This window comes from Pithys albifrons, chromosome 18 (genome assembly GCF_047495875.1).
Source record: "Pithys albifrons albifrons isolate INPA30051 chromosome 18, PitAlb_v1, whole genome shotgun sequence".
NCBI classification, from domain to species: Eukaryota; Metazoa; Chordata; class Aves; order Passeriformes; family Thamnophilidae; genus Pithys; species Pithys albifrons.
The window spans coordinates 7,352,982-7,380,314 of NC_092475.1; the positions used below are offsets into that span (position 1 = coordinate 7,352,982).

The following is a 27,333-nucleotide window of genomic DNA, read 5'->3' on the forward strand; positions in this document are numbered from 1 at the left end:
GAGTTTGGGATGTCCCCAGAGGGAGACACTCCACACCCTCCCTGGGCAGCTGTTCCAGGGCTCAATGGCAAGAAGTCCTTGCCCATGTTGAGGTGGAAGTTGTGGTTTGGTTTATGGCCATTGCTCCTTGTACTAAAAGGGCTGTGCCCGCGGGGGCGTGGCCTGGGGGCGTGACTGAGAATATGGGCGCGACCAACAGAGACAGGGCCAATCACAGTGCCCGGAGTAAGGGTGTGGTCAGAGCAGGGCGTGGCCAACAGCGGATTGTCCAGGTTGGGGGCGTGTCCATCACGGGGGCGTGTCCAAGATCGGGGCGTGTCCAATCAGGGGGTGTAGCAGCGATAAGGGGCGTGTCCAAGCCGGGGCGTGTCCAATCAGGGGCGTGTCCCGGCGCGGGGGGCGTGCCCCGGGGCTGCCGGAGCAACAGCGGCGGCGGGGCCGTTTACAAACATTGCCCGCGCCGCTCCGGCCGCCCCCGCGCGGCGCCCCCGGCCATGCGGGCACAGCCACAGGTGAGGCAGCGCCGGGGGCGCCCCGGGAGCTCCTCCGCATCCCCCGAGCCCCCCGAGGGGCACCTGCGGGGAGAGCAGCCCCGTCCCTCGGGCCCCCCCTGCCGTGAGGGGCGGGCGGTGCGGGCGAGGCGGCGCGGCGGGGCCGTTGGCGGCCGGGGCGTGTGAGGGGGTTTGGGGCGCACTTACACCCCCCGTGTGGGGCACTGCGGGCTCGCAGCGCCCTCCCCGCGTTGCCCCGGGCACTGCGGGAGCGGTGGAGGCGGCCGGGCAGGTGTGGGGGCTCGGCGGTGGGGGAGGGTCCAGGTGTGTGCCCGGCCCCGCCCGGCCCGACCCGACCCGGCCCGCAGGTACCGGCCCCTCCCGCCGCCCCCGGCCCGGCCCGGCGCGGCCCCCGCTCTCTCCCGACCCGGCCCCGCTGCCGCTGCTCCCCCCGAGCAGCTGCCGCCCCACACCTGGGGGTCCCCGCCGGGGCTGGGGGGGTTTCCTCCCGGGCTAGGGGTGTGCGGACCGAGAAGAGACTTATTTCTTTGTGAGTCAAAGATGTTCCTGGAAGAAGGATTTGTAGTAAGTGGCTCATGGGGCGGAGGGTGGGGAGGGGGGGGTTGTTAATGAAAAGTTTATTGATCCGTTTTGCCAGTTTTTGTTTCATTTACCTTTGTCTTCTAAAGACCGAAGCCTTCCTAATAATTTCTTCAGCATCGTGTCCCTCTTTCTTCTTCTTCTTTTTTTTTTTTTCTTAAAGAGGAATAGGAAGTTTAGAAAATTAATAAATAAGTCTCAACTGACTCCTTAAGCAACAAAAGAGGTTGCCAGGCGAGGACAATAAAATTCTACACTATCCAGAGATTGGATTTCATTCCTCTTCCGTGATACCTCCTGGACTTTGTGTTTTGGGCTGTGAGGGTTTTTTGTTTGTTTGTTGCCCAGACAGAAAACCTGCAGCCAAAGTAAGGTCTGTATGTTCTCTAATGAGCCATCCCATAAAATGTGTTGTGTGACTCCCTGTAAGTATTTGAATTGAAGTGTAATAGTTTTGAAGTGGTGGGGAACAAAAATCTTTATGTTGGGTTATTGATCTGCTGATGAAAGGCGTTTGAATGTGAAAAGGGTTCAGTTTGGGGGGTTTGTATGTTTAGAGGGTTTTTAAAGGCATTATTTTTTTTTCATTTTTGAAATGACCTTGAGAGCTTTAAAACTACATCAGTTTCTACCAGTGGGTTTGAGGGGGAGGCAGGAGCAGAAGAATCTAGTGAAAATCGAAAATAGAAATAGGAACTGAAGAGTAGCTGCAGTGAAATATTTTCTTATAGAAGTATGTGAAAAGGGAAGTTTTTGTAAGAATGTGTGAAAAAGAAGAGGGGGACATTACGCAGTTTCAGATGCAAAGGGGGGAGAGAGGGAGCATATCATTCTTCACATTTTATTAGGCCGTGAAATGCAGGAGTGATATGATCTGGAAGACACAGAAATAAAACGCCTAACTACAAGTTGAATAGCAGGCATTGACTTGCTGACCAATGCTTGCAGGCTTGGTGGGGGCTGGTTCTGTGTCTGCAAAGGTATCAGAGCACAGGGCTATGACAATGGCTTGCAAATGCTTTAACGCCATGTTTTATTGCTCTTAGGAGCTCTTATTAACTGTAGGTTTGGGAATACGACTAAGACTTTAATTTGTGATGTCCACACTAAGGTTTCAGCGTTTCCTTGGATAATAGAAAAGGACAGTCGCAAATAAGTAGGATAAACTGCATTCTTTGGCAGAGGGGGAGGGAAGAGGGAAAGGGTGGAGGAGGGTTTTTTTTTCTTCCCCTTTACTAGTTCTGTAACTGAGTCAATATTTTAAGAACTGTAGCAGGAATGTGGCTTTGTGATCACTGATCTTTCTGCAACATATTTTTTTAATGAGCAATGTTGTAATGCTGTGCAAAATTTCTTGGGTTATAGATCTCTCAGCTCGTTCTTGAAATCAGTGTCTCTGAGTTTTCAAGTTTTGCCTTTTTGAGTTTCTGAGGTGATGAATATGAAAAACAAATAACTTTAGAACCACGGTTATTACAGTGATTATTGATTGGCTTGGCCTCCAGCCAGGCAACTCTTCTGCATGCACCAGAGTTGCTGATTTATATTCTGTGGATTCTTTTTCATGTTAGCTTTTCCTTTTTTTTTTTTTTTTTTAATCTTTAAACAGCATATATGGCTATTTAGGAACAGTAGATCAGTTTTTAGTTAAGGTTGTTCAATTATGTCTTCATCGCTTTGGAGTTGGTTGAATGACTTGACATGAGATTAAGCACAACAAAAGAAAAGGCAGGGGAACAACAGCTGCCTTCCAGTACCAGAGCTCCAGATTCTGAGCAGTTCAGCATTTTACCTTTTACTATAACGTGGTGTCACGTTTAAATGTGAATATTTCCAGTCGCCTTTACAAGAACCTCAGGCTTTCTGATAACACATCACAGCCACTCAAACCCTGGATGTTCGTGTTTTGGGCTTGTTTGTCTACTGTTTTTTGAAGAAAATGATCTGAGGATCTGATACTGAGGAGTGAATTTGATCTCATTAACTTTTAAGACAAAAGTAGCAAACAGTCACCACTAGTTTGTACTTGTAGTTACTGTGTGGTAAGAACTTTAAGGTGTGTCCTTAATGGCAACTGACGATTCTTGCTGCGAACCTTGTTTATTTTAGGTAGATGTTTTATACAGAATTTCCAGTGGGACAAATTACTCCACTGACTGCACTTATTCTTTCTGAAGGCTGACTGAGAGCATAAGAGAATAATTTTGCCATGCTGCAATCAGTACATATTTTAAAATTTGAAGCCATTAAGTTTTGCTGTGTATTTTAAGGCTTTTCCTACTTCCTTTGTTTAAACATTCTCAAACAGTGCATATCATAGATGAGTTTAAAGCATTCATATGGCACTGTTGGGGCCGAATTTAAAATTAAAATGAATACCTACGTCCTTGTTGATCTAAATAGAAAAAGCATTTCTTTAAATAAGTGGCTGTTTTCTGGTTTTGAGTGTGGTAAGGAGGCTATATTTGTATCTTGTAAACAAAGTTTCATATTAAGTAGTCTTTAGAGAATGGCTTCCAGCCTTTGCATTAGAGGATTTTTTTTTCGCTGTAAGTGAATAATGTTTTTTGGCTTTGCTTTGTTTTGGTGTAGGGGTGGGGAGAGCAAGATTTAGGGTAGGGGCTAGAAAGAGGAAGATAACAAAGTTTAGCACCTTTTTATCAAAAGAGTGTCTTACACAAAAGGTTACTTGATTCTGGTTTCCCCTTTCTTTAGATCACGCTCAAAAAATTCCTTTTTTGACCACTTTATTCTTCAGAAATCTCTCTTCTATTTTAATTTAGAACTATGTTGATAGATTAATACCATATTGTATACAAAGTGTTAAGTTTTTACTGTGATCAGGGGAAAATAATTTTAAAAGGGAACTGTGGGTTTCAGACTTTCAAAACAGTGATTACAGTAAACTTTTAGTTACAAAAAAATCCGAGAGTTTGCAATTAAGAAGCTCTGGGGGAAATGTTAAGTACATTTTAACTTCCCTTTGTTCTTTGGGACTTTCTGTTGTCCCAGCTCTTTCTAACCTGAACCTTGGTTTGGAATTCATTGTCCTGGTAAAGGATTCCATACAGTGGCCATGTAAATGCACTCCCTCTTTCCTGTGTTATGAAATGCTGGCATATGGAGGGAGCAGCCCCCCCTTCCCAAGGTAAAATGGGCTGAGCTTTCTTTTCTTTGCAAGAAGCTGAAAGAAGAGTTTGACCTTTGAACTCCCCCTCACACTTCCACGCCGCTTTCAGGATGATTAAATCACCGAGGATATTTGCCTGTGTCTTATGCTTATTTATCTCACTTAAAACGCTGTAATACTTAACTGTTGAGGTATTGTCTTTAAATATCGCAGGCCTTTGGTTGCAGCGGGGCTGCCATGTGCCAGCTCAGCCTCTTGTTTGTTCCAGGCAGCTCCTCTGCCCCATCTCAGAGCTGCCTTCACCTCCAGCTGCTCTTTGCTTTCCCTGCACTTTGGGGCGTTTCTGATGACCTGGGACACCTCACCCCCCCTTTTTTAAGGTGACTTTAGAAACAAAAAAAGTTTTTCTTCCTGGTGCCTGAGTGTGCTCAGGGGATTCTGCTGACTACTGTGTGTGTGCAGTGAGGGAGATGTGACTCATACCACGAGAGATTTGCAACTGAGTACAAAAGTAAGGAAAAGGATATGACCAAGCTATGTGAGAGTCTCAATACTATGTTGTATTATAGGATTAAAAACCACCAAACACACTTTTCCAGCCTAACCTCACCTAGGTTTTTATGCATCTCCAAACAGAAAGCTGCTCTCTCAAAATAATTTGCTTTTAGTAATCAACTTTTTTTTTTTCAGTGAAATTGCCAAATAATCGCCTTTTGTTGCTGATGAAACTTGTTTATGCCAAACGTGGGTGTATGTCAGTGGCGAAAATACATTAAAACTTCTACTGTTACAGCCACATGACTTTGGTCAGAGCATAGTTTATTGCTTATCATAAATCTAGCCCTTGATTCTTCCTTCTTATTTTTTTTATAAGAGGGGCAGCAAGTTAAGTGGCTTGATAAGAGCAGACTGCCAAAGTAAAACAACGTGTGCTGGGGGAAAAATGAGTTTGAAATGAAAAATACAGGTGAAATACTTGTTTTTAAAACACAATGCCTTTGAGTTTATTGCAGGAGATGGAATTGGTTATCAGGCTGCCTTGAGGATTTCAAAAGAAAGAACAAGAGGAAATGTGGTCAGAATATGCAGGGAAATCTACCTAGATCAGTGTGACTTCAAGATTTGAGCAGAACACCATCCAAGTAAAAGTGAATAATTGACTGGATAGTGATTTTCTATGTGCTAAAGATTTTATGTAACTAAAAGTATCAAAGTCTGAGTTTGTTTATGTGCAATAGGTACACTGGCATTTCTCAGTGTAATAAAGAGAGTACAGTTGCCTCTTACATGAGTTACAGAAGGGAAGTTGAAGCCCTTGTATTGTGCTCAAAGTGTATCCTGATAGTTGAGAACTGGGGGGTGAAGCCCTGGGGGTTCTGTTGGTCTCTCTCTTTTGGTGCACGGGGGGGAAGCAAATTAGATCTACACCAGAGGCTGATGTTTAATACATCATAAGGAAAATGGATGTAAAGTGGTCCAGAGAAGCCCAAATTTCAGTTTATCTTTGCTATTCATTTGTAACCCTTTGTTTCTTATGCTAAAAGCATTTGGTATGTGAGTGCCTGTTGAGGTCAGTTTGTTGTGGATGCTGCCCCTCCTTTCCCTGGCACTGTGAAGCCCAACTTGTTGGGTACCTCATCACATACATCTCTGCAGCTCACTAGGGTGAGATGAAGTAGGGCTGGGCAATTAAAAAGGTTTATTTGTGGCTCTCTGGGACATCTCCCACCTGCATGGGAGGAAGGAGGCAGCTGTTGGAAGTGTCTGTTTCTATCACTTTTATATATATTAATATCTCCAGATGCTAATCCAGCATGACTGGAGGGAGTACCAGTCAGTGTCTGTTCCCTGGACCATGTGCCTTTTTCCATCTTCCAAGACTGACTTTTGCAAATATCAAGTTGTGGATGTGTTTGAAAGTGGCAACTTCCAAGGGCTCTGCAGAGAAGAGGGATCAGATTTTGCTGCTTCTTCCATCGTGCAGCGGTTTGAGTGTGTTGGGTAAGAGGTAGATTCAGAGTTGAAACCAGGTGAGAGCACAGGGCAGATTAATGACCTTAATAAAGGGAACCCTTTGGAAGTAACCACTTGTCTCAAATACAGGAATAGTAAAACAATCTCTTTTCCTGTTATTTCACCTATGCTGCCCAAAGGGATGCAACTTGTCATAATTGCTACAGAGGAACTCCTGGCTCTTGAGTAATAAGGAATTAAGTCTAATTTGGTAAACTGAATTTAGCAGTTCTTTGTAGTTGTGGCTGCTGGAGAGACCTTACATCCCTCTGCCAAGAAGTAAAAAAGTCAAATTTCCTTTTATGGTCTCTGAAAATATCTTCTTTTAAATGAAAACCAAGACTAAACACATGAGGCAGTCTGTGTAAGGTGAGACTGACTCAACAATAAAAATGTATCAGTCATTCCACCAAGAGCCTTTACCTGCTGTGGAGAGAACAATAAACTGTTTTGTAAGGTAAGGGGTCATTGCCAGTTTAAGTGCATGTAACTTCTTGATTTAATGAAGTTGCATCATCCTATAGCAGTGGTGAAATGTGGCCCAGACTTATTTCAAACAGGATCACTCCTGTGTCTTCCAGCCTTTCTACAACAGGTATTGGCCACTTCATATTGTCTGAAGTTCACTTTCCTTGTGTGGTTCCTGAGAAATTCTCTCCTGATCAGAGGGAAGAGAGGAAAAAAATCTGGCAGTTAGAGCAGTCCTTCTGAACTTTAAAAGTCAATACTTATTTGTAGCACTTCCTCCTTTAATGCCAAGAATTAGTCTCTTTTATATTTACTCTTGCTCAGTGGAGGAAAAACATGTGCAAAATGATGCAAGCTTATATGTGCCCTGCTTTAAAAGGACTAATTACATCTTTTGATAGAGGAGGCATTCAGTTCACTGAGGAGACACATTGAGCTCATCCATCCTCTGCCAAAACACTGTTAGACATATAGCCTTAAAGAAAAAGGGACTCCACAGGAAAAGGTTTTTTAGAGAAAGGATATCCTTTGTTTTTATTAGTATAGATGTCTGAGATGGGGGGAGGGAGTTTTCCTAATATTGTTCATTATTAACTATAGTTATTTTCCACTGGTGATTAAAATCCTGTTTGCTGGACTTCAGGGGGAGAATAACTCACATGTGTGTCTGTTTTGTCTGACTACAAAAGAGCTTTCCACCTAAAATCTTTCTGAAGTGTGTGTAGAAATGCCTGGATAATATTCTGGAATTCTGTATGTGTCTCTTCCTTTGGTTCTGTTTTTGTCAATTGTCTTGGTGTCATTGTGTTGGGAATCTCTGCAGAGTTGTTAGAAGGGACTGTAACTGAGCTTCTCTCTTAGAGAGGATAAAAAGGATAAGCCATGAAACCCCTCTAAGAGTTTAACTTTAGGATAACTTTGAAATCTTCAAGCCTGAAGGATGAAGACTAACGAGGGGCACTTAAATTTGCAGATTTAGGGAGTGGAAATTCCAATTTAGGGTCATCTTTTATGTTCTCTTTTCAACCTGAACATCTTCGTTTTGATCTTTCCTGCAACTGAAACAAACAACTCTCTTCCTCCCCTTCCTCCCCCTGAATCTCCATTTCCTTTACAAGTGCTCATGTTGGTTCTTTATCAAACTGAACTGTTAAAGTATTTAAAAACAGTTTTGTACTTGAACAGTTGGTGTAAAAGCCTCGGTGGGAACGAGAAGCTGCATTAGGTGTTGCGCTCACATGCAAAGGGCACACTGGGAAGTTGTGTGAAATGATCTACTGTTAAAAGCTGGAAGGGAGTAGCTCTTGCCCTCCCTGGAAAGCAGCAGAACACCCAGTAATGAGGAGAGAGTTAAAGGCTTCTGTGCTGCTCTACAAAACCAGGTTTTATCTGGGCTGACTTTCCGAACTTCCCAGTGCCGTCATTTCAGGCGTGGGCAGATGGTCAGTTGTACTTTTTCAGAAATAAGGTCACGTTCTGTGTAGCAAATACTGCATCATCCTCCCTGAATTTAGGGACTGTCCTTCCCTCAAGCTGGGGCAGAAGAGCATTTCTGTCTCACAGAGGAAAATAACTGATGGCCCGAGGTGTGACATCCACGGGTGGTTCTTAAAAGCACAAAGGAAGTTCCGTGGTTGCCGTAAACTCTTGGTACCTGCAGAGACAAATCTGAAATTTCACGCTGTGGATTTTGGAAATCTGACACACCTTTTGGAGCAATTGGTAAATTAGAGCCTCACAATAACACTTGGCTTCACTCTGTAAGTGTAGGAGCTTGTGGATGCCACGACACGGGGCTGGTGTTGCTCGTGGGTTGTGCAAACAAAGCTCAGGATGCTGGAGGTGCCACCTCAAAAGTTTGGAGCTCTTGGATATTGTTATCAGCTATTTAGGGATGGTGTTTTCTGCTTGACCTGCTCTGTGTGTGCCAGGTGTGGTGCAACTGGCTTGGCTTAATGCAATGATATGTATGTATATTAAAAAAGTGCTCTAAGTAAGCTTTGCTCAGCCTCAGCTCAGGTTTTATTTGAGGATTTGAAGTTGTATTTATTGATGCACGAGCTACTCTGCCTGTGGTCAGTGTTACACCTCACTGTAGCTGTGCCCACACAAACCAGATAATATTATTTGTAATCTCAGTGATTAAGTTCATTATGCAAAACTGGAACAATTATTCTGAAAAGGCAAAACTTTCAGATTGAAATAAAAAAAAGTGTTTAACTTGTAATTTCCATTAAGGAGTCAGCAGTGTAAAATCCATTTACCAACAACCTCTTCTGGGCTATAAACATACCAAGGGAAAGGACCATTTTGTGTAAAATGACTCCTCATATCCTGGAACTTTTTGAAATGTGAGGAAAGCTGAAGTTTTTTCTTTGTTTGCAAAGTGGAATTGAGAATTACATGAAAGTTTCTCAAGTCAAACAGCCACAGTTGAAAATTGAGGTGGTTGATCTGCAGCAGCTGAAAGAAGTTTGTCATCTGTTAAACAGTGATAATTTTGCTGCTGGCCTTGAATGTGAGAATGGAAGGGTTTGCTGAGGTAGTTTTGTTTGGATCTCTGTCTGCCAGTGCAGAAGTGTAGCTGAATGTCATGGATTTGGCTGTAATTCGTGGAGTTTTCTCACTTCTGTTTTTCAGAAAGTGTTGCAGTAACTACTTTAACTTCTGTAATTGTTCCCCTTTGCTTTTTACAGTTTAACAATAGTTTTGCCAGCACAGGAGTAGCAAGGAATAGTTGTTTTTCCTGAGATTTGGAATGCAGCTGTTATTCCCAGTGCTCTGTAATGTTTAAAATGGGAAATTCAATGGTTAGACTTTGCTATTCTCTGAAAGGTGTGTCTCGAGTTTTTATTACATATTCATGGAAATTTTGAAATGCAGGAAGTAGAATTGCAATAAAATTACTTCTGATAGGTCATTTCCCAAAGAAATATTTGAGACTGTAATATGTTGTCTTTGGTTGTGTAATTTAATAAAAATAAATTAAATTTCTCTACAGGCACTTAATTAAAAAATTCTCTGTTTTAATAATCCATTTATATGCAGCAGGGTTTTGGTGTGGTTCTTAGTTTGTGTGGCAAGTGCAATGAGAAGATGTTCTCATCTGTCCAGTGGAATCTTTATTTAGGTATGTTTTGTGGTGCTTATAAATGTAATGGGTATTGCTGTGAACCTGCTGAAATACTTGGCTAAAGGCCCTTTAGCCAAATACGACTCAGTTTGAACTGAAGTTTGCTGAATGCTCAGGCTCTGGGCTGTTGGAATGATAAAGTACAATAGGTGGTATCCTGGAACTGAGAGGAACTTGGCACTTCTGGACAGACCATGCCAGGAAATGTCCTGGCAGGTTCCTCCTGCCCTGCTTGGAGTGTTGGAGCAGCCCCTGGAGCCCGCGGGCCCCAGTGTGAGGTACATGGTGACATCTACAGATGGGCAGGGAAGGCAGAACTCAAGTTTTCTTGTGGGGTGGGATAAGTGATTATTTTCAACCTTGAGTTCATCTGTAGCAAAGTTACAGCTTTTCAGCTGTTGGAAGGAAGGATTTCCTGTTTTGCTCTGAGCCTTTACTGAGTATCTCTGATACTGGTGTGTGTCTGTTCTTGTGCCTTCTGAAAGTGAGAGATGACAGCAGAAACCCAGGTGCTGTGCTTTTTGTGTTGAGCTCATGCACAGACCTCCAGCCATGGTCACAGTGCTGGGCAAATCTGCAGGTTGTCCCCACTCTCCCCAGAAGGCAACAACTGAGGCAAATCTGGACAGTTTTCCTGCTGCCTACAGGGTTTTGAGTAACAGGAATGTGATTAATCAGCAATTTTTGGTCCTCAAATCTAAGGCACATTATCTTCACTGGGAAGAAAGGTTGGTTACTAATGGATAAAATCCTGGTGTAGATATTTGGGTTGCAGTTGCAGCGTGTGTTGGCTTGTCTAAACAACAAGAGCCTAAAACCCTGCCTGCTTGTAAAAGCCATGTATCTAATCAGAGTGAAGTGTGTAATCACCAGATACAAGACTAGAACTTTCTAACTCACCTCCTGACTCCAGTAGTTTTATTCATTTTCTCTCTCAGTTTAAATACAATTCTGTCTAGTTCCATCTGCAGTTTCCTTCAGAAATGCCTACCTGCAGTGTTTCTCCCATTCTGTAGGTCCTGCCTTCTCTGTGTCCAAGAGCAATGGTTGCCTGAACTGCAAATAGGCATTTCAGATTCCAAAAACAGGAATATCTTGCTCTGCTTTGCAGTGCTGCCTAGAGGATGAGCTGTGGCTGGTTCTTAGAGCTGTTCAGAGCCTCCTATTAAAAGCAGTGAGGGCTTGGAAAGCCCTGAGCAGCCAGCACAGCTTGGTGAGGGCTACAAAGTGCTGTGACCACGGAAAAAGTCTCCAAAGGGCTTGTTCAGACCTATTGCTCCCCAGTAAAACTGGACCCAAACTCTTGATGAACTCCTCTCATGACCCTTGTTAGTTTTGCCCGCTCTGTATTTCTGTGGTTGTGGTGACAGGTTTAGTTTTTTACAGCTGAGATTGAATCAGACCCATTTTTAAAAGATGAGAGAAAACATTCTTGAGGTAGATATTTCTCACATCAGTGACCAACCTGAGGCCTTCCCTAGATGTGATCTGTGCCTGTCCCTTAAATTCTAATAAATCTTGAAGGATGTGGCTCTCAGTGTTTGTATCATCCCAGGCTGGGTTCGAGGAGAGCTGTGTGGTGGTGGTTGCTGTTAGGAGGAGCTCTGATCCTCTGTTCTCCTTCATCTCAGTGCTGTGGAGGACGAGGGACTGAGTGTGAATTTCTCTTTTCATCTGTTTTCTCTTTGCAGTGACTTAATTGTTGTTTCTCACTTGTGTATATATGGCAGTGCTGCAAAGTTGGGGCATAGTAAACCCTAACTGGCCTTTTCTATGTTTGCAAGGAAATAGTGGATGACAAATCTGCAATTCACTTTGTGGGACTTTAAGCACTGGCCTTTGGATCTGCCTTCATGCCCCAGAAACGCCTCTGGCCTCTCTGTAGGATGGTTCTTACACCTATTCCTGCAGAGCACTTCCCTGTAGCTCTGAAAGAAAATGCAGTCAACTCTTAAGTTTGTTCCATTTTTTTCATCTTGCCTGGATTTTTTTTTGTTTGAAACTAAATTATTTTCAGGCAGATAGTCACTGAGCTTTGCTGCAGCATGTTGCCCAGTTGGATAAAAAATACCTCTTAAAACTAAAGTAGAAATAGAACAAAAAGGCAAGTTGAAACTTGCAATAAAACATGCTAACCAGCACCCTTTGATTTGTTTTTTCCTTCTGTTTCACAAAAGGCAAAGCTTTTTGAATACTTCAGCTTCAAACTTTGGTTATAGTTTCTTCAGATGCCTATGGGGAGAGAATGAAAGTCAGAACTGAGTAGGGAAGGCAGAAAGGCAAGGACTGCAATAGAATTGTCACTCCACAGCCTCAGCCTGCCTGTTAGAGAGGATTTTTGAGTCATGATGCAGGAGGAAGTGTTAATCATGACAGTGATAAAACTGAAAATGGGGATAAAGGGCGTAGTTAGAAAAGAGCCCTTGGCTGCAGAACATCCAGGGGCTACTACCACCAGCCTGTCAGTCCCCTCTTCCACTCTCCACCTCACCCCCCAAGGCTCCTCCATTTGTGTTTAGCATGAGATGAGTCTTTAGCCCTGGCATGGAACAACTTGAGTTAAAAAAGGTTCTTGACATCAAATATGCTAATTGTTTAAAGCTGGGTTAGAGAACTGGGCAGGGAAGATACTTCTAAGCTCTGGAGATGCAGAGAAATGGAAGATAAGCAACTGGCAGCAATAATTTCCTCCTGGTTTGGGGGCATGTTAATTTATGTCATGTGATCACTGGCCAGCTGGTTCTTAGGAAATACTTTTGAAAGTTTCAAGTCAGATTTGGAATTAATTGTTTTCAGTAGATACTAATTTATCTGGAAATGTATCTTGTCTCTGAGTGATTCTGCTTCCATTTATATTTGTCTTTAGTTGCTAGACTTTTCCTTTATCTGAAAATTTGATCAAGTCCTGAACTCCACAAAACTAATCTGTCAGCCCAGAGTGATGGCCAGGAGTTGCTGTTGGCAAACTTTATAACATTAGGAGACTTATTGGAGTTGTGATTAACTGCATTGTAACCCTTTTTAATCTTGTGGAATCTTAAACAGTATCAGTTTATATCAAACTTTGAGATGTTCTAACTGTAGCAGCCCAGAATTGTCTCGGGCATTGTAACTTTGTGGGTGATAGGAAAAGCTTTGAGTGTGGTACTAGTGAATAGTCCCTCATACAAAGATTTGTGCTGACACTTCCTGTGTACCAGAACTGTGAAAGCTGATTCCAAGCTGTCTGGTCTTAAAAAAAAAAGTCCTTTGCTCAACAGCCTTTAGAGGACAAACAAGTGAAGTTTTATTGTGGTTTCACAGGTTCAAGGAAAGGTTACTTGAGCTTGCTACATTTGCTGGTTATGAATTCAGGAGTGTATTGAAATATGGTTTCAGCAGCTTTATATAACTGGTAGGAGCAAGTTTAGAAGAGACAGACAAAGTATTGCTGTTCTGTAGCAATTATAACACAGAAACCCAGCTAAGAAAACAGAGAGATGGTCAAGATCAAACTATTTCAGCTGTGGAAGGTAGAAAAGTGACCATAGTACCGTTTAGTTATCCCTCACTGACTCTTAAAAATATGCCCTCTGTGTTCAAAAGCACTTGGTAGTTGTTAGTATTTTCATTATTTGGGACACAATCCTTCTCTTTGGAAAAGTCTGACTCTTTTCTCTCTTTTCCAGGTGCTGGAGTTCTTTGTGGCACTGAACTTGGCCTTGAGTGTCTTTTGTCCAATGCAACTATTTTGAAATGTCTGTACAACAAAATTAAGTGCAACTGACTGTATCTGTAGACTTGAAAACTCTGAAGAAACAATTCCATAGAAACCTCATTCCGTCACTGAGTGAACCCATGGATGTGCTTGCAGTGATGTGTGAAAGCACATAAAGCTGAACAAGAAATCATTTTTTGCTTGTGGAAAAAAAAACGTTTTCCTGGCAGAGGTTTTCCAGCTCAGCAGACTTGTAAGCACATATTGGAGAACTCTACAAGTGTCCTTATTGTGATGAGTGAGCACCCCCAAAGACCTGCAGCCTTCCAGTGAGACATGTAAGAGGGCACAGAAGGTAAGGAATCATGCCAACACAGCCCCTCCTGGCATACATGGAAGGGCCCGATGGAATAGCCAGTACTGTGGGGGCACAGATGGACAACAGCGACGCCTCAATGACAATAAAGGGAACAAACACCATTTCTTACAAAAGCTTGCAGGAGAAGTTCCTCATGCAGGCTGAGGGCTGCATGCCCCTGGACTGCATGTTCTGTGACGAGACCTTCAAACATCCTGAAGAGCTTGGGAAGCACGTTTTAACTCAGCACAGGCCCACTCTGTGTGAGCCAGCTGTGCTGAGGGTTGAGGCAGAGTATCTCAGCCCTCTGGATAAATGCCAGGTAAGAACAAACTTGCCTTCACCAAACAACGAGCAGGACAGCGAAGAACTCAGCTGTAAAGTTTGTGGGCAGACGTTTGATAAAGCTTTTGACATTGAGGCACACATGAAAAAGCATAAAGATTCTTTCACATACTGGTGTAATGTTTGTGGCCGAAGATTCAAAGAGCCCTGGTTCCTCAAAAATCACATGAGGACACACACTGGAAAGCCTGGTTCCAGGAACAAGCACCAACAAGGTTCTGAAGGCCCCATAACAATAAATGAGGTGGTGCAGGAGCATGTAACTGAAAATGTAACGTCACCTTACAAAATTTGTATGGTTTGTGGTTTCCTATTTCATAATAAAGAGACTCTAATAGAGCACAGCAAAGTGCACACCAAAGAATCAGTAGCCAATGGTGAAAGCCCCCAAGTGACTGCTGAAGTGGATGCAGAAGAAACATCTCAAACCCAGGAATTTTTCCAGTTCTTGAACTTGAGACCAAATTCAGTTCCAGATAAGGACAGACTGCAGAAACCTGCCAAATGGATTGCTGAACTGGATCCTTTCACCACATACCAAGCATGGCAGCTGGCTACCAAAGGCAAGATTGCAGTTGGCCACGGCCAAGTGAAAGAACCAGGGCAAGAAGGAAGTACAGACAATGATGAGTCATCTTCTGATAAAGAAGAACTGTGTGAAATTTGGAATGCAAATAAAGGTAGCCAGGCTGAAACTACAGGGAAGTCAAAAGTAAATAAAAACAGCAGTTACACAGGGAATGGTAACTTAACCCAAGACAAACTGAAACATCCAGGTGGTGAAGTGCCTTCTATAGAGATGGATCCTAAATCATCCCAGAACAAAGAGAAACCAACACACTGCTCCGAGTGTGGGAAAGCCTTCAGAACATACCACCAGCTAGTCCTTCATTCCAGGGTGCACAAGAGAGACAGGAGGACTGATGGAGAGACTTCAGCTGCATCCAGGACGTTCTGTGCTGATATAATTGCAAACCTGGAGGAAAACGGAGCAGGAGAGCGAATGGAAGGAGGCTCTGAAGATGGATCTGAAGATGGGCTCCCGGAAACAATTCATTTAGGTGAGGAGAGTTTGGAGCACTTGAGTTTGAAGTAGCTGTTGAATTGTTAAGGAACTCCTTAGAGCCAAAGAGTGCATTGTGTCTTTGTTATTTTGTCAAAACTTAAAAGGAAATGTTAAAAAACTTGATAGGAAATGTTATGGTGGGGGAAAGAGAAAAGAGAAAAATGACAGGGAAAGAAAGGACCATTTTAAGGTCTTTGAAGTTGTGTTGGGCCCTCTTGCAGTTGTGAGTTACTGGAATCACTGGAATAGCTTTAATAACAATCAGTGTAGGAAAAGGCATTGTTTCCTCACCCCTTCTCCCTCTTTACTGGATGCTTTGTAGTGTTGCCTATCCCTTCTTATTCAGCACATGTTTTTACCCAGAGTATTTCTGAAGAAATTATTGCAGTTCCACTTTTCCCCCTCTCCATTTTGTAAGCACATAAAGTGTTCAGTGCTTGATACCAGCAGTTTTTAATACCCCGAGAAGTAAAGAATAATTTAAAACTTTTTCTTTCAAACTGCAAGTTCTGTGTTTGTTTTGAACAGTAAGTAACTTGAAAGCCTAAATGTCAGAACCAGCAAGTTTAAATCAGTTGTGTAAGGACATGGAGGCTCTTAATGTGGACATGTGTGTAAGGTATATATTTAACTCCTCCTCCTTGAAGAGTTGCTGACGGTGGATGGGCTCCATCTGTACATTACCCAGGATTAATTCTGCATGTCACAGTGTCTTGGAAAAGCAAGTGATACTGAATGATTCCTTAATTGAAAAAGATTGCATGTCTGGGGACAGAAAGGAATAGCAAAGAGTCTTTGAGCTAATCTCACATTCCTGTGTGTGACATGCTCCGAGTCGGCATTTAAAGAACAGACACTTGCATAATCTCAAGGAAAGACACGACGTACAGAATGTCCTGGCACACACACAGGGCTGACTTTTCCATTTCTGGTAATGTGCAGCCCTTTATTTTGCCTCCAGTAACAAAGGAATGGAATTATTACCTAATGTTAACGTGCTTGTTTTGTTTCTCAGCTCTTATCCTAAAGTACAACAGATTTTGGTGTGAGGTGCTGAGTCACAGCTATTGAGACATGATGTGTTTGTTTAACGCAGCTCCAGCTCAGCTTAGCCAGACTTGAGCCAAACAAAGTAGCATTTCCACTAGAGAACCTTTCCAACACGTAGCAACCTCAAAGAACTGTTTGAGGCTCACTATTGAGCATCCAAAGTCTTACTCAAGCCAAAGGTCTCCTTCCTGCTCTTGGTTTCCAGATTGACTGACTCGGGTGTTTTGCTGCAGTTGTCTCTGTTTTTATTGAACGTGCCAGCGCAGTCTCGTTGCTCGGTGCTGTTGGGAGGGCTCTGCTCTCCCATTTCCCTGTCCCTGCCGCCCTCCAGTGGCACCTGCTGCTGCTGCACTGGAGTGGAACCTCTTGGCCATCCATGCAATTTGTTCCTGGAATACCATGTCCCTCCCCTGTCGCTTCCACTCGATATTTCTCCAAGTTTAACCATCAGTGCTTCTCAGGAAAGATCACTCATCAAATCTAGGGATGCTGTTTTACAGATAATATTGATTAGCACAGAAATAATATTGTTTGAATTAATAAAAAATTGCATCTTTCTCTTCTATGTCTTTCCTCAAAACACCTCCTTATGTGCTCACAGCATATTTTTATTCAGAATCATGATTCTCACACTAATTCAAGCACTGCCTGTAATAGAATAATGCAGTTTATGATCTCTGTGAGTTTTTGAGATGGGCCATTCTCCATCAAATTCCTGTAGCTCAGCATAGATAACATTTTTCCTTCTTTGAGCCCTAGTTTTGCATCTTGTTTTCTGGGCTCCTTTGTTACAGACACGGATGACGGTGCTCCTGGACACAGAACTTTTAAACTTTAATGTTTTAACTCCTGTGCTCTGAGATCAGAACAAAAGATACTTGCAGACTGTAGGATTTGACAGCAGTTCATCATTCTGTGGTTTTTTCCCTTTAAAAAGACAGTTAAAATAGTTACTGTTTTAAACATGACTACACATTTGCATTTGCTCTTTAGAACATGTCTGTGTTTTCTTCCAAAGATAAAACTGAAGATAGTTTGGAAAGAACAAAAGTTAAAACTCTTGGGACTTCCAGAGAATGCAGCTACTGTGGAAAGTATTTTCGCTCCAATTATTACCTCAATATTCATCTCAGAACTCATACAGGTAATGGAGGCTTCACCTTTGTGGAAGGGAAGTGTGCTGAATCCACTTTTTTTTTTAAAATAGAAAAACAGAAGTTACCTTCAAAATTATTGATATTAACAACAAGGTTTTCTCCAGTCCTAAAAAGTTATTGCAATTAAAATTTCTTAGAATTAATTATATATGTAAGTGTAAATGTTTATGAATAGGGCTAATTGCACTAAGAATTGTTAAAAAAACCCACAATGTATTTTGAAACTTGATTTTTTTTCTGCTTTTAGCAGTGTAGTAACAAGTTTTGGACTTGGTTTTAATTTTAAGAAAGCCCATTTCCCAAGTATGAAGTTGGTTGCCAGCTGCTGCTGCCTGGGCAAAAGCTGAGTCTGGTTTTCAACTCAGCTTCTTGTTTTCTGTGACCAGGGAAACTCTTTTACTTCTGCATGTCCTTGTTTCTTCTGAAGCAGCTCTATTTATAGATGAGCTGTGCCATTTGTGTTGCTGAATAGCACACTTGTGGTATGATCAAGGGCTACAAGTTGTTGGAGTTGACCCACAGTTACACTTCTTGCTTATCTCTGCCAAACACGTTGTCAGCTCCATCTCCATCCACAGCCAACGGGTGAGAAACATCTCCATTGTAGCCAGAAGATGTCACTGTAGTTAGTCAAAGCAATGAGATGATGTTGTTCAAATGATTTATATGAGTTTGGGGCTGCAGGAGGAGAGAGACAAATCTATTTTACTGTTTTAAGAGTCTGTTATTTCCTTGTGCTTTATTGTGTTCAAGACTTCAAAATGCGTCAGACTTACTGGTGAAACTGTGTTTCAGGTGAAAAACCGTACAAATGTGAATTCTGTGAGTATGCAGCAGCACAGAAAACTTCACTGAGGTATCATTTAGAGAGACATCACAAGGACAGGCACGGTGACAGTGCTGCAGACGTGAAGAGTGACAGCAAAGCTTCGTTACGGAGTCAGGAGACGGTGCTTTCACTGGCTGCTGATGGTGCTCAAGAAACCAAAAACCTGAAGAGGCTTTTTGATGGTGCCAAAGATGCTGAGAGCTGCCCACCTGCCAAGCAGCAAAAGGAAGTTCTGTCCTTAAGCAATACAATAGGCAGCACAGTCTTTTTAAAAATCAAAAACAATTCCAGGGAATCAAACAAAGGTTCTGTTTGTAACAATTCCAGTCAAATACCCGAGAACTTGCCCACTGCTTATGTGGAAAAACTAAAGACTGAAAAGGAAACAAAGGAAGCTCAGCTTAAAGTTCCTCATAAAAGAGAGAGAAAGGCTTCTGTGGCATCAGAGGAAGATGATGTCCAGTACATCTGTGCTTTTATTGGTGGAAAAAATGTGAACGATGTGCAAGAGTGCCCCGAAAACTACAAACACAAATCTGTCGTGGACTGTCACGAGCAGCCCTTGGACTTATCCAGCAAGACTTCACAGGAATGCTCAGTGGTTGCAACAAGAGGCCTGATAGCACCCAGTACCTGCCCCTTCTGTACTTACAGGACATTTTACCCCGAAGTTCTAATGATGCACCAGAGGCTGATGCACAAGTACAACCCTGACACCGTTAACAAGAACGGCTACAGAACCAAGGCTGTGGCCAAGGCCCGGCGCACGGGGTGTCCCCCAGCTCTGCTGGGCAAGGATGTGCTTCCTCTGTCTCCTAATTCCAACAAAAATAAGGCTTCCCCATCTCCACTGCAGAAACCATTGCAATCAGGGAAGGCTAAACAGTGTCCTCTGGCACAGAACAAGGTCCCTCTCTTTGCAGCGACCGAGTCGAGCAGCACAGCCCCCAGTAACCTCAAGTTTCATAAACAGCAAAGTAATGTTGGAGCTCAGGCAAATAACTATAGACAACCTCAGCAAGAAGTGCACTCCGGTTCCAGCATCTCTCCAGTGCTGGACAGAGTAAAAAGACCTGAATCTAAGATAAAAGCTCTGGGTGCCCCAGTGACTCAGTCTGGTCTAATAAACAGCATGAATGGGGTTCTTGACTCTCACCTAAATGAACCTGCCTGGGCTTGTCATCGAGGAAGGGACTATCTTTGTAGTAAATCTGGGAGCAATGCAAGTCTAGACTATGGTGAGCCCTCTTCCAAACGAATGAAACCCACCCTGGTAGCTGTTGACCACATGGACTCCCCCATGGCTAATTACAGGAGATACGAAATGAGCAGATTTCGTGTTGCAAACAGATATGCAAATCTGCTACCTCAGGAATATCCTCGCACCAAACCTGCACCCTCTGTTTTGCCAACCAAACAAGGGCTTCTGAATTCAGATGATGCTGATCCTCCCAGTGTATTGACTGCTCTCAAACCCTACGAGCCGTATGGCTCTGGATCTCTGTACGGTTCCTGTGGATCCAGCAATGGCCAAGTGACCAGCTCTACAGGAGAAGGTACAGTGTCTCCTCCCTCCTTAAATGTTCTACAGTGTCACAGAGCAAGGTGAATGCAATATAAATGTGTACCCACCCTGAGACAGAGAAAAAAAAGCTGTATTTAGCATTTTACCAAGTCCAGTCAGTGCTCGGATTTTAAATCTAAAATCCAGGTTTAGCAAACTCCTGGCTTGAGGAATTAGGCATGGAAGGGCTGAATTTTAAAGAGGGATTTGAAGTTCAAGTTCCCTCCTCCCCCCTGCCATGGGGCTCTGATAGCAAACATGTATTGTTTGCTCATCAGAGCACTCCAGACATGTTGCCTAATCCAGGATATGAAATGAGCCTTTCTGTTTAATATACCAGAAGTCTTGGACCATCTGGAATATTAATGAAACTTCTTAGCAAAAAAAAAAAAAAAGGAAAGAAAAAGCTGTCATGGACAATTGTTCTCTTCAATAGCAGAAAAGGATATATTGCACATCATAAAACTGTGATTTAAATCATATATTTCTTTCTTCAAGGGAGTTTTTAAATGTTTATGTTTTTGTAGGAACAGAATTCTTTGTTAAATCAAGACAACAGGTTTCTGCTATTGTAATTATGGTGCACTAATGCTCTGTGGAAAATCCCTGGGCCTAGCAGAGATAAATGGTTTGTGATGTATTGGGAGAACTTTGGTACTTTTATGTGTGAAATAGATGCTTTTTGTGTTTTGTTCTTGGTCAACATTTTCAAAACTTAGCCGGAGGCCAAGATAAAAAGGTGCTGGGTGATATTCAAGCAGTTGTCTGACTATTTGTAGAAGGTGGTATTTATGACAGCTGAGGTCAGCATGGACTTAGCTACAAATACAGGACTTTGAATTTTGAAATGAAGTTCCTATTATAAAACTGAATAGTGTGTGTGTGTGCTGTGCAGTCTTAAAGTCTGTTAAGTTCCTGAACTCTGAATACTCCCATTCTCTGGAAGCAGTGAAGTTACTCTTCTGAAGCAGTCTGGGCCCAAAACAAGCAGGGGTGTGTTACTTTAGGTCAGGAAAAACTGCAAAATATTAAATCTACATTTAGTTCTGGGGCAGAAAAAAATATTTGCTAACTCTGTTCTGGTTTTTGTTTGCTTGTTTTAGTTTGGGGGCTTCAAATACATATCAGATTTACACATAAATACTCAGGCTTGCCTAGTGGGTTCTGGAAGGATGAGGGAAAGTGTCCCAGTTCTGTTTGCAGGCTTGGTAGGGGGTGGATAAGGAAAAGCCAACATCACTCACTGAAGAGGTTGTGGAGTTCATGGCTGGTTTAATGAGGAGCATTGTCTGTGTAGCCTGAGCTGTACCAGGAGCTGCTGTGGGGCTGCAGACTGGGCTCTGGGTTATGCACAGGGATGGCCAGGAGGACAAATGGTGCTGCTGGCTTTGGATTTCTGGAGAGCTGAGAGGATGAAATAGAGGGTCCCATTTGTGTGTGTGTGGATGGGAAATGCTCCTGCTGTGTCAGCAGGGCCAGCCAGGTCAGGCTGTGGAGAGAGGAGTTCATGGAACACTGTTTTTAAACAACGATGTCATTGGAATCCACCTTGGTCTTCTTTGGGAGCTCCACCTGCCTGCCAGAGAAACCTCCTTTGCTGCCTCCTCTTTGGTGCAAACCTGGAGAACTACTCCAGTCAAGAACTTTTCACTGTTTCTTGTTATTTGGAGCTCTCAAAACTATGGATGCAACTAATTTTGACAGTGTTGTTGTCATAGAAAAAAAAGATTTCATTGTTTGTTACCAGGGCAAGGAAAGCAACTTTTTATGGCTGTTCCCTGCATTGGAAAGACTTGAGAAGCAAGTCCCTGTCTATAGGTTTCCTTAGCAACTTCAATAAAACCCCCCTGCAGTAAGATGTAAACAAAATAAATAAATAAAAAACACTAAAAAATTAAAATTTAGGTTTGTGAGATCAGTTTCTTAGTTTTCCAGCCATTCTGCCTAGAAGAACCCAACCCAAAACTTGCTAATTGTTGAGAGCAGCAGCCAGGGAAACCTCTCAGTCTGAGAGTTTTAATGTGGGTGCAGACTGAAGATAAAAGTCTTCTGCAAATCCATTTTATTTTTTGTTAAAAAGCTAAAGTACAACTATTTTGCCAAGAGTTTCAGCTCCTCAGAGCTGTGTTTTGTAAGACATCACATGCAAAGGTGCAGACCTGCAGCTTTCTGCACTCTCTTTTTTGAACTCTGGTGATCTTATAAAACATGATGGCAAAACCTTTTTCTAAGGGCCCGTGTGCCTTGTGGCAACATTATTTAGGTCCTGTGAGCATGTTCTGTCGTATGTTAAATCCTGGATCAAGTTGTCATGAGAATATGTTCCACTTGGCAAACTTGATTAAGGCACGTTGCCTTCCCTTATTGCTTGTAAGCTCTGCCATCCCGTGTTGCCCCGAAGAGACAGAAACATTCTGAAACCACTCACTTTGTGTTATGTTCAAATTAGTTGCCTTTGCAATGGCAACATGTTATCCAGGATAACCTGTTGGCTGATTGATTTGGCAGAGGCTGCAAATTAACTGACACTTGCTCGTGACACACTCCAATGGCTTTGTAGATTCTGTTGAAATATTAATTTAGCGTTGCCATTTTAATTTAATTAAAGCTTGCTAGGTTGTTTTTTTTTCAATGCTGCATTTAAAGCTTTCATGGAATATGGATGGCAGTTGGGCTTTTTGTATCCCGTGGGAGTAATTCTGGACTTTTTTCCTTAATTTTATGAAGTGTTTTTGACTGCTTGCTTAAGCCAGTAAGATTTAATATGGAACAGGCATTGATTTCACATATATAAATCTGAATTAATGGTCTCAGATAAACATGAAACTACCTGTATACTGGATTGCAAATTGCTTAACAAAGGGCTTCAAGTAAATGTATATTAACACTCTTTAAAGTGTCACAAGCACCATATAATCTATGATGGCAACAGTTAAGTATCCCCAATTTTCCTTCAGTCAAAAATTCACTTTTCAAACAAATGCAGGAACTGGATGTGTAGCCATCAAGGTATAGAAAGTCCTGCAGCACTGACACCTCCTTAGGTGAGGCCTCTGCTTTATGATGAGTTAACCAAAATAAAGACAAAATGAGTGAAATTGGAGATGGACATCACGTATATAAAGCTTAGCACAAAGTGGTTAAATTAATGCTTTTTATTCTTCTTGGTTTGTATAGTGAATTAAATATAATCATTAATTAAGACTAGGAATATCTGACAGTGAGATGATTTGTCGAGGCATCTGTGCTATTTTGGGGTTCTGGATGCTGATGCAGACCTGAGATTTGCAGGAAATAATTCCAACTCCTCTAAATTGATTTTTTCTAGGGAAGAGATCAGTGTCTTACCAACACTTACCCAACAGCCTCCTGCAGAAGAGGAGTTATGAGTCTTTCGTGGGGAACTCACGCTTCAGACCCAGTGAGAGCAAGTAAATCTTTCAAGAAATGGTAAACAAACCTTTTGAACTAATTGTTGCTTAAATCTTGCATTATGTACTGTTGGCATCAAAGGTTGCTGCACAGCTTGAGGGGGGAGGTTGTGAAAGTCTGAACCACAAGAGCTGCAAAGACACAAACTCTCTTGTTCTTACAAAGTCAACCAAGTGCTGGTGTAGCAGCATTGGTTGCTCTGAGCAGTGGTAATGGTTTGTGTAATAAGTAAATAAAATGGTCCTTTTTGCAGAGAAATGGGAGGGCTAAAACAAGATAAATATAGTAATTAGTTACAATACCAATAAAGTCAATAAAGTTAACTTTGACTTTCTGCTTTAACTTTGACTTAATTCAGACCTTGGGGATGGGGGAACATGTGGAAAACTAGAAATGAGAGGAAGTGCCTGTGATCACAGTTCATGAGTCCTGTGGGAGGGTATTGGTTGGTCCTTCCTGAAAATGTAGGTTAATCCTTCCTGAGAATGCAGACATTGCTCATTGTACACTGCTGGGGATTGGGATTACTTCATGGAGAAGTGAGCGTGTCCTCACAGCTCCTGGACAGTTTGTCTTGGTACTGCAGAGGTCATTCTAAATAGTTTTCCCTCTGTTTAACAGGTGGGAATGAGTGTAGCCTTTTAGGGAAGAAGTCAGGGAAAAGCTTTATCCTGGTGCTGTGAATTCCTGTGCTGTGGCTGTGTCTGGGAACTTTGCAGCCTGGCTGTGTTTGCAGCATCCTTCCCTGCTCAGGAGACAAGTGCTCTCTCAGACTATAAACAAATACATCTCTGTGCTTTTTTTCAAAGCCAGGGCTGCAGATAATTTTCCTCATTCAAATTTAAGGAGCTGTGTCTGGAATGCTGTAGCACCTGGACCAGCACACACTATTTTATGGAAAGATTTTTTACATGTCTTGGGCACAGAGCTATCTGACATCCAGTTGACAGTTTTTAAAGTACTCTGCTTTATTTCTTCATATTCCTCTAATCTTGCTGCATTCATTGTCCCTACTAAGCACATTTGTGTCCAGCTCTGCTGTTTTAACTTGATTTTATGCCTGTAGCTCTACTTGGGGCTGAGTATCTTTCAAACTAGACTTAATTGCCAGCATTTATTTGGAAAATTAAATATTCAGACCTTGTATGGCAATATCAATTCCTAAATACACTGAGCAAGAGTGTGGAAGAAATTTCCCTTATGTTTTAAAGTTACTCCTTGAAAAAATTTGCTGTACTATTTTATAATTATATTCCACAAACTTACCTTTCCCCTCTTTTCCCCCCAGGTCTAAGGACACAAGTGCATGTTTTATGGAGTTATACTTGCAGTTCATCCCCTGAGGAAGAGGAAATGGTGAAAGCTACTGAACTAAGCTGTGATTGTACTGTATATAGAAACACTACAGTTTTATAATACTGGCTCTTTTAACATTTTGTACCCAAATAGCCATAAAAAGTAGTTTAAACAATTGGGTTATGAAGGTGTGTGGAGAATGTATATCTTGACATTGATGAGTATTTTTCATTAGAATTAATTGACCAAATATTAGGTAGGAATTCTATTTTTACATACTTGAGCGCTGCTGAAGAGTTTCTCTTTGAAAGAATATATATCATTGCACCTCAGGTAACCTGTAAATAGTGAAGTTGAAATCCTGTTGGCTTTTAATGCTCCTTTTTCATAAAAGTGAAAGTTTCTCATCTGTTTTTTTCCTGTTGAACTATGTTAGTTTTTTTTTTAAAACAACTTCCAAATAAACTGTCTGAAACTGTCCAGTTTATAAATGTTGTGAACATTAAAGCAACGGTGCTGACATTGTGCTGATCTGCCTTGTGTGTGAGAGGACCACGATGTGCTGGAGGGCTCTGGTTCTCTAGGGTTGTTTCCAGCATATTTTAAAATGCAAGGATCAGGCAATACTTGACATTTGGATTTCCTGAAGTATGGTTGGATTATTCTCTTGGCATTGGTTGCTGTTCTTCAGAGAAGCCTCTTAAACATCTCTCCCAACATGCAAACTTTGCAGCAGAAAATCCCTAGGAGTGGCTTGAGAAATGATACTGATAGAAATGTTTCTGAGGTTTAGTTCTGTACTAAGCTCCACACAGTTACATTTAGAGAAAAAACTACTTTGCACCTTTGTCCAAGTTGTAAAGTCACAGACAAGACTTGCAATACAAATATGGGATCTCCAGACTTCAAAAGGGATGTGGCTCTGGTGAAGCCTTATTGACTGTGCTTGGAAGCTTCTTGATGTCAAGTTTTAGCATCTGCTGGGTGTTTGAAATGAGTGAGAAATAACCTGTAAATGGGAGAATATCTCCTTTTATGTTTTTTGTGAAGACAGCAAGAGTTTTTTCTAATGCACATGCAGTTTAATTTTTGTAAAGGGAAGATGGCCAGTTACCAGCCAGTAAAGCAGAACTGTTGCATATTTTGACTTGCCTTCCTATTTTCTCCTCATGAAACCTGTAGTTAAGAGTTAACTCCTTCTGGACCTGGCTTTGACTTCCATATATTTTAGTAAAGCAACAGCAACAACAGAAATATTTTGCACTGTTCATTTTGCTCTCTTCCCTCATACAGCAAATGTAAAATAGCAAAACCTAGAAACTCTTTTGTTTTTTCATGATGCAACTTGGGATGTTCCAGTTGTGTGTTTTAGTTCCTGAGTCTGGGACCTCTTTTTAACGTCTCTGTGAGCTGGCAATGGAATGAAGTGCTGTGTATCAGGAAATTGTACACTATTGACCTGTTTTCCTGTTCATAAGCTGAGCCATATGTACATAATCTAGATTTTTGTTTTCCTAGTTTTGCACTTTTATAGCCTATTTTTTGAAGATGAATTCACTTGGAAAATGGTTGATCTATTTTTTTGCGTGATCTCTCCATGAGTTTGTAGAATGCCTGGCTGTCCCTGTCCTGCCCTGTGCCAGGTGGTCTGGGCTTGTTCCCCTCTGCAGGGCTGAGTTTTAACGTGTTTCAGCAAACAGACCTAAGGCTTGTTTGTTTTTAATCTCCCTTCATGCTGGTACAGTTTTTCAAGGGTTTTTTTGGGGGGTTGGAATGGAAGAACGGACCTGAAGACTCTATTCCATGGCAGCACCACCCTGTGCTTCAGAACACACTTTGCCCATCAGTATTAACTATTGGGATACTACTGGTTTTGTATTTCTTTGGAAATAACAGTGCATATATAGAGGTACAAATTGTTGATTTTTTTTAAAAATGTATTTATTTTCATTCCATTTTGTTCTATTTTAATTGTTGAAACCGGAAGTCGTCAAGCAGTAGGCACACAATACTCATTTAATTTATGATGTATTTCACTTTAGTTGAGTATATTATTACATGTGGATGTAAATATAGACTTGGTGTTTTGCAAAACTGGTTTCTGTGTCTTGCTTTTAAAGCTCAAAAGGAGTTAACTGGAATTTCATGTTCACCTGACCTTTTGTCCTGTTCGCTCTGGTGGGGGAGAGGGAGAAGCTGCCAGTAACCAAAACCAAATTCAGTTGTTACATGAAGACCCCGAGTCACTCCCCCGAAAATCCATCTGTGAGGAAAACTTGAAGTAATGAAGAAGCCTTTGGTTTCTTTGCTTTGTTATTTTCCTTCAAGAAAGGAAATCCAGTTATTGGATGCATTTTTTGTGGTAATGACATTATGAGGGGACTCTCTGTGTGTACATACATATATATTTTCTTTTTTGTGAGACTTAAGAATTTGTATTAAATTATCAATTGATTTTGAAACCAAGTATGTTCCAAAAATTTTTCTAGGTGTCTTGCGTTCTTGCAGCTTTCTGGAGGTGTCACCCTTCACCAACACCTCTGACCACGTGTCCAAAGTAGATCATGAGCTGGGAAGGCAGCTGGGAAAGGCAGCTCATCCTGGGCAGAAAGGGAACTCCCCAGGTGAAAGCCCCAGGGTAAATCAGCCCCATTTAAGGGCACTAAATGGGTGGGCACAGCCTGGTTGTGTCACAGGCCCAGCT

At 42.0% G+C, this 27,333-nt stretch overlaps 1 protein-coding gene across 3 annotated transcripts; it reads left to right on the top strand.

Moving 5' to 3' along the window:
• The first annotated feature begins 399 nt into the window (after positions 1-399).
• Positions 400-27,095, top strand: ZNF217 (zinc finger protein 217). 3 transcript variants are annotated; one of them, XM_071572601.1, is made up of 6 exons: positions 400-512; positions 13,504-15,296; positions 17,370-17,495; positions 18,304-19,893; positions 23,230-23,351; positions 24,622-27,095. In XM_071572601.1, the coding sequence occupies exons 2-5, from the start codon at positions 13,898-13,900 to the stop codon at positions 23,334-23,336; spliced, it is 3,222 nt and encodes a 1,073-aa protein (XP_071428702.1). In that variant the 5' UTR covers positions 400-512; positions 13,504-13,897; the 3' UTR covers positions 23,337-23,351; positions 24,622-27,095. The 3 variants fall into 3 exon arrangements, with proteins under 3 accessions (XP_071428702.1, XP_071428703.1, XP_071428704.1); XM_071572602.1 differs by lacking the exon at positions 400-512 and adding an exon at positions 571-1,076; XM_071572603.1 differs by lacking the exon at positions 400-512 and adding an exon at positions 1,115-1,464.
• The last annotated feature ends 238 nt before the right edge of the window (positions 27,096-27,333 follow it).

Excerpts from the sequence above, each read along its gene's own strand:
- ZNF217 (XM_071572601.1), top strand. The coding sequence starts at position 13,898 with ATGCCAACACAGCCCCTCCTGGCATACATGGAAGGGCCCGATGGAATA. Across the intron at positions 15,297-17,369 it reads CCCGGAAACAATTCATTTAG|ATAAAACTGAAGATAGTTTG; the intron begins GTGAGGAGAGTT and ends TTTCTTCCAAAG. Across the intron at positions 19,894-23,229 it reads GACCAGCTCTACAGGAGAAG|GGAAGAGATCAGTGTCTTAC; the intron begins GTACAGTGTCTC and ends GATTTTTTCTAG.